The sequence below is a fragment of the Primulina eburnea genome, chromosome 4 (assembly GCF_022965805.1).
Source record: "Primulina eburnea isolate SZY01 chromosome 4, ASM2296580v1, whole genome shotgun sequence".
NCBI lineage: Eukaryota > Viridiplantae > Streptophyta > Magnoliopsida > Lamiales > Gesneriaceae > Primulina > Primulina eburnea.
In genome coordinates this window covers 652,716-665,923 of record NC_133104.1, presented here as the reverse complement: position 1 = coordinate 665,923, position 13,208 = coordinate 652,716, and the positions used below count along the sequence as shown (strand labels likewise).

Sequence of the window (13,208 nt, the reverse complement as noted above, 5' to 3'; positions counted from 1 at the left end):
TCTCTGGTGGAAGTACATTATCCATGCACTTTTATGACCTAAATGAAATCTCGAACTGTTAAAACGTTTTAAATATTGACCACTCTCGTGAAATGTTAAAACCTAAATTCTCTGTTTTGTTGCATTTAATTTTTGTCTTCCAAGTTATTGTTTGCTTAATATATGTTTATTTGATTTTGATATAAGATAATGAGATTGTTCGTAGAAAAAGGAAAAAGAGACATGTTAAACGAGTGTACAGACACACGGCACACCAGATTTTCATTTAAATATTTCTACTTTTGTTGAAATAAGTTAGGTTGCATTTTATTTTATGTATGTATTTGTAGGTAAAGATTTCAAATTAAAAATTTACAAATTGACATGAGAACCTGATTCATACTTCTCGTTGTATTCTTATTCTAATTTTTGGTTCCCAAACTTTCTGTTTGGTACATCAGAAAAGATGAAGAAGGCATCTGGCGAAACTTCGGAATTGTCTGAATTGAGGTATAATTAAATTTTTGTCAATGATTTTGAAAAGGATATAATATTTTATTTATATAAATATATATTATTTTTTTATCAGAGTTGAAATCAAGAACAAAGATAGGATTAGAAGAAAGAAGAATATAGAGATTAGAGCAAAAAAAAGAAATATGTATTCAGAGATATCAGATTTATATAAATTTGCCAAGATGATTACAACAATGAAATTAGTTTTGTCAAAGCTACATCTGCAACGCAAGCCAATGAAGTTGATAGAACTTCACAAAGAGGCAAAAAATGATGTGAAAAATTTATTGAGGTCATGTTGATGCTCATGTTTGTGTTGACCAGAAAATTATAGATATCATGGTTAACATATTTTTTCTACAAAGGGATGAATTGTTCTTGAAGCACAAAGATGAAGAAGTTTTTATCTTCTCTCGAGATGCTCAGTAAATATTTATCTAAAATTTTTCTAGCAAATTTTTTTTATATTACCTCATACTTAGTTCTAATTTGTTATTATTTTTATTATTCCTACGGTGCTCTTTTTTCTACAATTGGTGAAACTACGAACGATCCTGAAACAACTCCGCGCAAAAAAAGAGGTACTGGTGATATTATCATTTTCTTTAATATTATCATTTTGAAAACTAATTATGATGTTAAATAAATTTTATTATATATTATTCTCTGGAAAACAGATTGAATGAAATTGTGCAAAACTGATAGATAAGTGTTTAAGCTAAAGAGGACAATGTCTTTATTTGAACTTTCTCCCTTATGCATTAAGCTCAGACTATTGTATTTTTTAGTCTTTCCATAAAAACTTTACAAGTTTTAAAGACATTGCTAGTATATTACGGGACTATTGAATACATTGTGTTGGCTTTACCAAATTTGTTAGTGAAGATGAAGAACGCAAGGTCAGATTACTCCCATTTCGAAAATGTTTCGGTAAAGCCAACACAACACAATGTATTCAATAGTCCCATAATATTCTAGCAATGTCTTTAAAACTTGTAAGTCTATATGGAAGGATTAAAAAACTACAATAGTCTGAGCTTAACGCATAAGAGAGGGAGTTCAAATAAAGGCATTGTCCTCTTTAGCTTCAGCGCTTATCTATCAGTTTTGTACAATTTTCTTCAATCTGTTTTCCTGAATTAGTAGAGAAGAAAATAAAATATAATTTATTTAATTTCATAATTAGTTCTAAAATGATAATATTAAATATTATGATAATATTATCAGTGCCTTCTTTTCCGTGCAGTGTTGTTCCAAATCCGTTCGTAGTTTCTCCAATTGCACAAATAAAAATACCAAGTATGAGGTAATATAAAAAAATTTATTAGAAAAGTTTTAGATAAATATTTACTCAGCATCTCGAGAGAAGATAAAAACTTTTTCATCTGTGTGCTTCAAGAACAATTCATCCATTTGTAGAAAAAATATGTTAACCATGCTATCTATAATTTTTTGGTCAACACCAAGAGTAGCATCATCAAGCACACCCAGTAAATTTTTCACACCATTTTCTGCCTTTTTAGTGAAGTTCTATCAACTTCATTGGCTTGCTTTGCAGATGTAGCTTTGCCAAAACTAATTTCATTGTTGTAATCATCTTGGCAAATTTATATAAATCTGGTATCCCTGAATACATATTTCTCTTTTCTGCTCTGATTTCTATATTCTTCTTTCTTATAATCCTATCTTTGTTCTTGATTTCAACTCTGATAAAAAAATAATATATATTTATATAAGTAAAATATTATATCATTTTCAAAATCACTGACAAAAATTTAATTATACCTCAATTTAGACAATTCCGAAGTTTCGTCAGATGCCTTCTTCCTCTTTTCTGCTGCACCAAACAGAACGTCTGGGAACCAAAAATTAGAATAAGAATACAACGAGAAGTATGATTCATGTTCTCATGTCAATTTGTAAATTTTTAATTTGAAATCTTTACCAACAAATACATACATCAAATAGAAAATGCAACCTAACTTATTTCAACAAAAGTGGAAATATTTAAATGAAAATCTGGTGTGCCGTGTGTCTGTACACTCGTTTAACATGTCTCTTTTTCCTTTTTCTACCAGCAATCTCATTATCCTATATCAAAAGCAAATAAACATATATTAATCAAACAATAATTTGGAAGGCAAATATTAAATGCAAAAAAACAGAGAATTTAAATTTTAACATTTCACGAGAGTGATCAATATTTAAAAAGTTTTCACAATTCAAGATTTCATTTAGGTCATAAAGTGCATGGATAATGTACTTCTACCAGAGAGTGATTATCAGCAAGGACTTGATGGAATTTGATTACAAGAAATGATATGTCTCCTCCAACCTAATGTAGTATTTTAATCAAATTCAAATTTTGTACTGACACAATAATAAACAAATAAATACTTTTGTTGAATATGAGTACATGCGATAGACTATAAGAAGACATGCAAGTTATAATTAAACACATGTTTTCAAGTAAAAAATACAATAAAATGGTACTTAAGTGTCCAAATTAGAGCAATATTTCAAATTCTCAAACAAAGTTTTGAACAAAGACAAAGCAAGTATCGACAAGATCATAAATAAATTAATATATTTATTTGCAAAAAAAATTTAATATCTGATTCTAGTTGTTGTCAGCTTCGTTTTCATTTTGGAAGTATACATTTTCCTACATTTTATTATTATCATTATTAAATATATATAATCAAAAAAATCGACCATAAAGATTGGCTCAGAGAGTGATTATCAGCAAGATTGTCGAAACAAATTATTATATTTATTTGGACAAAAATTATTTCTTGTAATCAAATTCAAGCAAGTCCTTGATGATAATCATATTTTCTGAGTCAATCTTTATGTGCATCTTTTTTAATGATAATAATAATAATAATAATAATAATATATAGGAAAATGTGTATTTTCAAAATGAAAATGGAGCCGACGACAATGAAAATGAAGATGACGACAATGAAAACGAAGTTGGCGACGATTGAAATCAGGTATGAAATTTTTGTAAGAATAAATATAATGATTTGTTTATTATATTGTCGATGCTTGATTTGTATTTGTTCAAGACTTTGAGAATTTGAAATACCACACTAATTTGGACACTTCGATTTCCTTTTACTGTATTGAAATTGAGAATGGTCAATTATCTACTACTTTATTAAAAATCTACCGGCATTCTTTTTCTCCGATTTCTTGAGTTCGTATCGTAAATCTATTAGCGTCAATCTCAATGAAATCTGAAATCTAATTGAAATCTGGTGTTTCTCGCATTCATATAGGTAATTGGAACATGGATTCTTTGACGATTATTTGTTGAATCAATTCGAAGTAAGTTATCTCTTGGATTACATTATCAGTTTAACTACTAAGCTTTCAATGTGTGATTGTGTATTGGGATTGTATTTCTTGAAATTATGGGTTTCATTAGAAATATGGTTGCAAACTTGCACTGGTGTTTGTATTATGGTGTTTGTACTTTGTATTATGTTCTTAAGGCTTGCACTGTAGGTGTTTGTATTATGTTCTAAATGCAACTTAGTTGACAAGAATTCCCTGCTTTATCGATTTAATGGACAAACAAAGTGGTATCGACCTCCTGAACTGTTGCTAAATTCATCTGATTACACCGCTGTTATTGATGTTGGATCATTGTGGTGCATCTTCATGGAATTAATGGAGCGTAAGCCTTTATTTTCGGGTAGAGATCATGTGCACCAGTTACGTACGCTCATGGGGTACACATGTTAATTCAAGTAATATAAAAATGGTGTAGACTTCATTAGAGATTGGAGATCAAAAAGAACCGAATCGAGTTGAATATGAAGAAAATTTGAAGACTTGAATTCGTCGAGCTCAATTCGAAAGTTTTACAACTTTTGGCTCGAATTTGGTTCAAATTAAAGCCCGAGTTCGGTTCGAAATATTCGAACATGTTCGCGAATAATTCGAACTATTGCTCGAAAACAAGACTAATGAGAGGCTCGCGAACTACCAAACAAAATAATTTGAGTTCGAGTTCGACTTACAAAAAATTCGAACATATTGGAGTTCGACTTGAATTCGATAATACTTTCAACAATTGGCTCTGTTTCTCTTATTCTTCTTTGTGCCATAGGATTCGGACAGTTCTAAAACAGGTAACAGACCATCAAAGCTGAATCCGGAAAGGCAAAACCAATATTCAATGATTTACTAAAGATATACTGCACTTGCCGAATCAAATGATTCCTAGCACTGACTAATTGCTCACTTACACTTAACCGAGAGATTCAAGTCCAGCTAAATCACCTCGATGCGCGAAAATGTTTATTCCTCATGACGGTGTTTCTGGATTACAACGGAAAATTCTCAGTTTATCCACAAGAAATTCGATCAACCGCTTGAATCTTTAATCGTGTTACATATTCCAAATTCCAAATTCCAAATCCCAGCCACCTGTGCAGTTGTACAAAAGAACCAACTAAGCCTGAGCTAACAAGTAAAAAAACGAAGTGTGAACATTCTGAATAGAGAACTAACAAAAAAACAAAGATTTAAACTTGGGCAGTAGAAAGATGGATGAAAAATAAAATGGAAAAATAAAGAACATGTATTGGTGGCGAAATGGAGAAAGGAAGAAAATCCAGAGCTAAAATATAACACAAAAGAAGAAGAATCCGAGAAAATAAATCAATCAATTTTAGTCCACGAAATAGAAACATAATTCTTCTTCGTTGCCGCATCGTCCATCGCTTCGATCCAGATCACAGGAAGCGGCGAGTATCAGGTGGGTGGCGGTAACACAGCTCCTACTTTGTGCTGGCGAAGTAATGCATTTCTAAGTTGGAAGGAGTAAACCTAATCCATTACATTACACAGGTCGGGTCCGCGTTTGAACTATTCAAGCGCGCACACACATATATATACTAGTAAAAAATGTTCATGCTTTGCATGTGTTATTATTATTTCTAATTTGATCAATAATTATAAACAATTAACACGAAATTATTTTTAGTTTAGAATAATTGTTCGATTTAAAACGAAATTATTGTTCAGATTTTTTTCTATGTAAAATATGGAGTGATTTGAGGAGTTTTTTGTAGATTAATAAGGGTAATTATGGAATTAATAAGATATCAATTAACCTCGAGATGTTGTAAAATAAAAGAGTATATCTCTTCTCAGACCGTCTTGCATGTTTATATCAATGAAACGAGTCTATCCGACCAATATATACCATGAAAATCAATATTTTTGATATAAAAATATTAATTTTTTATTATATGGGTCATGACGGAGGAACAACAAGAAATTGTTGATCAAACAAACAAACTAATGAGATCTACTAGAATAGTAAGACTAGCGATATCTAGTGATTATTTCATGTATTTACAAAAATCGAATTTTAACATGGAGCCGAAAATTATCCTAGAACGTTTTTACCAGCCATGAGTTGAAATCAGTCAAAACTATGGTATGGTGCTACGAAAGAAGAGATGGATTCTATGACATTTAATGGAGTATGATATATTGTTCAATTTCCTGACGGTGTAAAATTCATTGGATGTCAATGATTCTTCAAAACAAAGAAAGACTTATTAAGCAACATTGAAAGATATAAAGAAAGACTCGTTGCAAAATTATTCACTCAAGAGGAAGGAATCGACTACAAGGAAACTTTTTCTCCTGTATCTATGAAAGATCCTCTCTGTATCATTCTAGCATTAGTTGCACATTTTGACTTAGATTTACAACAAATGGATGCGAAAACGACTTTTCTCAACGAGAGCTAAAAAAAGAAGTTGATATGAAACAACCTGAATGATTATTCTCAAGTACTGGTGAACACTTGGTATGTAAGTTCAAATCTTCCCGTCAACGGTATTTTAAATTTCATTATGTTATTTCTTTATTCGGATTCGTAGAGAATATCATGGATCAATGTAACTACCAGAAGCTCAGTGAGGGTAAGATTTATTTCCTTATTCTATATGTGGATGATAGATTACTTACAACTAATGACATGGGTTTGTTATATGAAGTATAACAATTTCTCTCTAAAAACTTTGATATGAAATATATGTGCGAAGAATCTCGTGTCATTGACATTAAAATACATGAAGACAAAATTCGAGATATTCTAGGTCTGTCTCACAAAACCTATATCAACAAGGTTTTAGACAGATATCGGATGAAAGATTGTTCACCAAGTATGGATCTCATTGTAAAAGGCGATGAGTTCAATTTAAGTCAATGCCCAAAGAATGATCTAGAGTGGAAACAAATGAAAAACAATCATTATGCTTCTTCTGTCGAAAGTTTGATATATTCTCATGTTTTCACTAGACTTGACATTGCATTTATTGTTGTGGTGTTCGGAAGATGTCAGAGTAATAAGGTTTAGACCAGTGGAAAGCTGCAAAGACAGTGACAATGTACCTTCAAGGGACCAAAGATTATATGATTATGTTCAAACAAATTGAGAATTTGGAAGTAATTGGTTACTTTGATTCAGACTACGCTGGCTGCATTGATTCACGAAAATCTACTTCATGATATATTTTTCATGCTACCTGGTGAAGATGTATCTTGAAGAAGTGCAAAACATACATTGACCGCTACTTCCACTATGGAAGTTAGGTCCGTAGCTTGTTTTGAGACAACCTCACGTGGTGTATAGTTGAAGAGTTTCATTTCGATGTTTAGAATTATGAATTCTATATCTGTACTATTAAGAATATATTAAATCAATTCAGCTATTGTTTTATGGATAAAAATAACAAAAGTGATAGTTGAAACAAGCACATCGACATTGAATATTTAGTCATACGAGAACATGTTAAATATAAGAAAATAATTATCGAACACATTAGCACTGAATTGATAATTGTAGATCATTCGACTAACATGCCACCATTGAAATTTAAGTATCTTACAGAAAGGATATATGAAATTGCGTTCTTTTATGTAATTTTTCGTAAGAACAAATTAAAAAACTCTAATGTGATATTTATCATATTTGTTGTGTACGCATTCATTGATTTGATAAATATTAATAAATTTGGACCTCGAATAAACATAAGGTCTATTCATTAAGTCATATAGATTTGAGATATATGATGTATTGTAATACATGGAAGAATACTCGTTTTTAGAAGACTTATAATCATGATTCATGTATTTGGTTATCTTATGATGAATGAGATGTGTATGGTCTAAGTGAGAGAATATAATAAAGATTTGAATTTGAACAAATCAAATTGCGACTCACACACAATAAAACAAGGGAAAATCAATCGTGTCGGCAGCGGAGACGGTCATAGACTACACTTTTTGACAAATTGTGCATACGCCACCTCAAATTTTGAAATTTGAGACGCAGATGCGCCCAATTTTTGACTCTCGAGATCCCGCGATCACTCATTGATGAATGATGATATGAGAGGCTTATAAATACCATGGATTGAGTTCTTTAAAGTTTAAACACACACACCTCATAAGAAACAAAAATACATCATCTACGAGAAGGTTTGGAGTAATTAGAAGGTTTATCATATTAATCAATACGTAGAAACAAGAAAAATTATAACATAGGGCTCCCTCCTTCTATGAGTGAAAGAAAGATAGTGTGTTATATTTGTGATGAAACAATTTTGGTATACAAGCCAATGAACCTAACTCCTTCAAAGAATGATAGTGTTATATTTGTAATGAAAGAATTGCGCTGTCAACTTGTTGGCTCCAAAAAAAATAAATTAAATTTACAGATTTAAAAATAACTTTGGACAACTCGCGAATGTCCTTGTGGCCAGACACATATATGATATTCGGTAATATCATTGGAAACAAGAAGTAATGTATTCATTTAATAACGAATGAAATTGAGGATATTTTTGGATTTTTACATAAAAGAACCAAAATAGTTTCTACAAGAGATCCATGCTTTATGATATTATATTATAAAGCTGTATACACTTTGGTGTCGACGAATTTAGCTCACTTGGTATCAAAAACTTAAAATTAGCCGTAAAATTTTAGATTTGGGACTCAATTACTACAAATCTTTTCTCTACAATTATACGAATACATTATCAAATCCGAGAACAAGGTGAAGGGTGAGAAAGCAAATTACGTGATTTTGGGGGAAAGAAGTTATTGTCCTGACTGACTACTCAAATTCTACATTTAATAAAATGTATGTATTGTAACGTTGAGATTGATAAAAGAGACTTAATTACAGAAAGTAAGCCATATATGTAAGAACAAATAATAATCAATTAACCCAAAAAACAAAAACATATACCACCTCCGGTGTTAAAAGACTAAATTGCCCACTCACCCTTTCCACTCGATGCATTGAGATGTTGGCCTTGTTTTCTGCTTCCCGGCTTTCAGCGGGCAGGCGGTCTGCAAGGGCAGCACCATACAATTATACTGTAAACACAAAGAGCTGCTTACAGGAATCTCCACCGTCGGACTAATCTCGATTCCGGTTAGGTAATTGTGCTGCAGATAGAGTAGCTGTATGTTGGAAGCCAATAGCCGGTCTACGAAGCTGGCCGGGACGTGGCCCATGAACTCGTTATTGTTCAGGTACAGGTTCTGAACCGTGGAGAACATCGGTGAAATTTCGCCGGAGAGGCGGTTGAAGCTGAGATCAATGGTCGGGATGGTGACCAGATTGGTGGGACGAACTTGGCCGGAGAATTGGTTTCGCTGGAGTTGGAGGTTGGCGATCGGGAAGGTGAATAGCTCGGTGGGAATGGGGCCGATGAACCGGTTCTTACTGAGGTCGATGTAGTTCAGCTGGTTTAATCGGGTCAGAAGCACGTCGACCGGCCCGGTCAGCTGGTTCCACGACAGCGAAAGGTGTTGGAGGGAAGGAGGGAGTCCGGTTGGAGAAATCGAACCGGATAAATCGTTGTGTTTGAGGTCGATTCGAGTTAGCGACTGGGAGACGAAAGGTGGGATTGAACCGGATAGCTTGTTGTGGCAGAGGATGATGTTGGATAACGCCGGAAGGGCTCCGATGGAATATGGGATACTCCCGGTGAGCTGATTGAAGCTCAGGTCAAGGGTTTGAAGTCCCTGGAGCTGGCCGAGACTCGCCGGAAATTCTCCGGTGATGAAGTTCTGGCTGACGGCTAGAAACCGCAGGTTCTTCAGCTGAGACAGGGTATCCGGCAGAGAGCCGAAGACCCGACCGGGTACAACGGTCAACTCTGTCATCGATGAGAGTTTCCCAATCTCCGGGTCAAGTCTACCCGTCAGACCCGGCGACCCGGCTCTGGGATCGCCGAGATTGAGAGCAACCACCTTATCTCCGTCACAATATACACCGGCGAAACCACACGGGTCCGAAGTGAAATCCCAGGAAGCAAAATAATTCGACCCCGGCAAATCTTCCAAGCTTTTGCGAATGTTCTGCAGCGCCAAGAAATCGATCGGGTTCAACATTGCATGCGCGAGAAGACCGCATTTCAGAACGAAAACCAAATTGGCCAAAAACATGAACCAGAAGCAGCCATTTCCACTCTGAAAACACTTCATTCTTGCAGATTCAGGCACTGTTGAGAAGAATATTCGGAGGGACTTATAAAAGAATTCTGAAAGTGGTCCTTTATCGTGAAGAGGAGACGTGAGAGCTTTAAACGAGACAGCATCAAAAGTTGCAGAACATACAGAAAATGCAGTAAAGAAACTTCATATGAAAGCAGCAAACAACAAGAAAAAGCGATAGCTGAAGATCAAGAATATGATTTCTTTTATTGGGCTCGTGTGGCTTGTGGGAGAAGGTGAAGAAAAATGGGGAAATTGACAATGGCAAGAAGCGTTTGGGTCCTTTACTGTGTGGGGGAAGATAGTGATTGTGATACGAAGGTGAACGTGTTATTCATTAATTTTTTCTTGGAGTTTTGTAAACTTCGAGGTTAGGGTGGGCAAACGGTTGTCCGAACCTATGTGGAAGCGTACGAGGCTGCCTTTTGACGCTTTGGTTGCTCTGCTGGCAACCACGAGACAAAACCCGGTGTCTCTATTTGGTAGGTGGATTATTTATTTATTTATCTGTTATTGAATTAAAACACAAATAATTATAAATATGTAATCGGGTGTTTTGTTTAGGTTTTTGTAAACCTTTAATTTCGAAGCAAAATCCAAATAATTTGGTATAATTTAGTATGTAGTAAAAAATTACATATGTATTTTAAATATTTAAATTCCTATTCATAAAAGATAATGATAAATTTTCATTGGTAGGAAGTAAAAAAAATGACTTATCAGATTACATTTTAACAAGTTTGAAAAACTGATACATTACAATTTATAAGATTTTCATATAAATATATTTTAAGCAATTTTAAAGAAACAACATCTTAATAATTATTAATTTTTATTTAATGTGTGTGGGTAAGAAAGTGTAGTTTACACTACAATTTTTTTTTATGAAAAACACATGATTTTAATGAAGTTTCAATTCATAACATAATTCATTTAAGGCAAAAACTTGTGTGAGACGGTATCACAGATTCTATTTTATGAGATAGATCTCTTATTTGAGTTATCAATGAAAAAATATTACTTTTTATGCTAAGAATATTATTTTTTATTATGAATATCGGTAGGGTTGACACGTTTCACATATAAAAATTTGTGAAACCGTCTCACAAGAGACCTACTCTTTATTTAAAACTTACTAAAAAATTATAGTTAAAATTTTCCATATCATTAATTGTAAAAAAGTACAAAAAACAAATATTAAAAACTAATTTTTACTCTTATTTAATCATATTCATCATCTTTTAATTTGATTCCTATCATAGAAAAATATTTTTTGTTGACATTAATTAGAGATTAAATATTAAGAATTAAATTATCACATATGAATTTATACTTTATTATTTTGCACCCAATAAATACACAATATATGTGCTTGAGTTTGAGTGCTAGTGTATATAACAAGCCGGCGATCACACACACGCACACATATATCCATTAGATCAGTCAATTCTATATATATATATATGTACATCCGGGAGACGAGTTCATCTTACCTATATTTATCATAATAAGTAATATTTTATGGGAAATTTTTTTTTTCATAATAAAATAAAATATTTATCTTATAAAATTGACACATTTAAAAAACCACCCACCACAAAACAATAGCTACATTACACAAGGTTTGCTGACAAATTTGCATGCCTAGAATTTAAATAATTGATAATGTATTATTTTGTGCTTGACGAAGATGTATTACAAAGTGTAACTAGTGGTCACATCAATTAGATTTTATAGTAAAATGTTGGTGAACTATAAATTTTTTTTTTTGCCAATTAATTAATCAACTTTCCAATTTCCACCCACCCAAGAATAAAGCAAAATGTGTACGTCTATGAGATTAAATAAAATAGATTGAGAAGATTTCTTAATTTAATGCTTGAGCATGCAATAAGTTAGTTTTTTGTATGGGGAATCATATTGTTTATAATATTTAATTTTTTCATGTGTAGTTGAGTTGAATATATAATAATGATTTTGATACATTTATCTTAATCGTTTCTTTAGCATATTTATCTTTCGAGTGAGTCTCATGTGAGACCGTCTCACGGATCATAGATCAATCCTACTTATATTAACAATAAAAAGTAATATTTTTAGCATAAAAAATAATACCTTTTCATAGATAACCCAAATAATAGATCCGTCTCACTATATGACCCGTAAGACCGTCTCACACAAGTTTTTGCCTTATCTTTATTCTTCTCAAAATCTTTTCTCTTCCGAGCGATACATGGACAAAACTAATTGTCATCAACATCAACAAAAAGTATGAAAAATCGGGGATAATTCATGTTTACAAAAGGGAAATTTTTTTATCAAAATTTAATCATTCAAAAATTACTGTGATAAATAAATCAATTAAATATTAATTCATATAAGAAATTATTTTTAAAAAAAAAACTCATGATCATCACTCCTTCGTTCCTTACTGTTTAATTCTTTACCTTTCAGTCTGGCAAGTTAGCCATAATCATCAATTCAGGTGGCAACATCAGTTCAATATATTAATATTTCATTAATTATTTTAAAATTATAATCGCTTATATATATATATAATTATGATCGATTATTATTTATCCTTGATATTTAATATTACTTGATTTGTGTTATTTTTCTCCCAAAAAAAAAAAGAAAAAGTAAAGAGGTGGCTTCCCAAATAAATAAGTACAGAAAAAGAGTGACTATAATAGGTGGATAATTATGATAGCGTGTGAAAGCAGGCAGAATCAATGGTTGCGATTTCAGTCCGGTCAGTATTTATTAACAGTTTAATTGGTGGTTATACAGTTGTGAAATGATCTCACGAATTTTTATCTGTGAGACGAGTCAATCATATCAATATTCACAATAAAAAGTAATAATCTTAGCATAAAAAGTAATACTTTTAATGAATGACCCAAATAAGTTATCTGTCTCACAAAATATGACCCGTGAGACCGTCTCACAAAAATTTTTGCTTAATAAGATCAATCATTCAAAATTATATCAAATTATCATATACCATCTATTAATAACTTATTAGTTTTCTTTGATCTTGTGGTAAGCTATGTTTTGGATATTAAAGAATATCTCGATCAAAATCGATTTTTCGTCCGGGTTTAATTGGAAGATTTCGAGAAAAAATCAATTTTCTATGTATGTGTGTGTGTGCATACCTACGGTTTTAG

General features: G+C 32.2%; 1 protein-coding gene across 1 annotated transcript; it reads right to left on the bottom strand.

The window, feature by feature from the left end:
* Window positions 1–8,601: 8,601 nt before the first annotated feature.
* LOC140829646 (receptor-like kinase TMK4) lies at window positions 8,602–10,602 on the bottom strand. The gene has a single exon (XM_073192953.1). The coding sequence runs from the start codon at window positions 10,027–10,029 to the stop codon at window positions 8,815–8,817; it is 1,215 nt and encodes a 404-aa protein (XP_073049054.1). The 5' UTR covers window positions 10,030–10,602; the 3' UTR covers window positions 8,602–8,814.
* Between the last annotated feature and the right edge of the window lie 2,606 nt (window positions 10,603–13,208).

Coding starts and splice junctions, on each gene's coding strand:
- LOC140829646 (XM_073192953.1), bottom strand. CDS start 10,029: ATGAAGTGTTTTCAGAGTGGAAATGGCTGCTTCTGGTTCATGTTTTTG.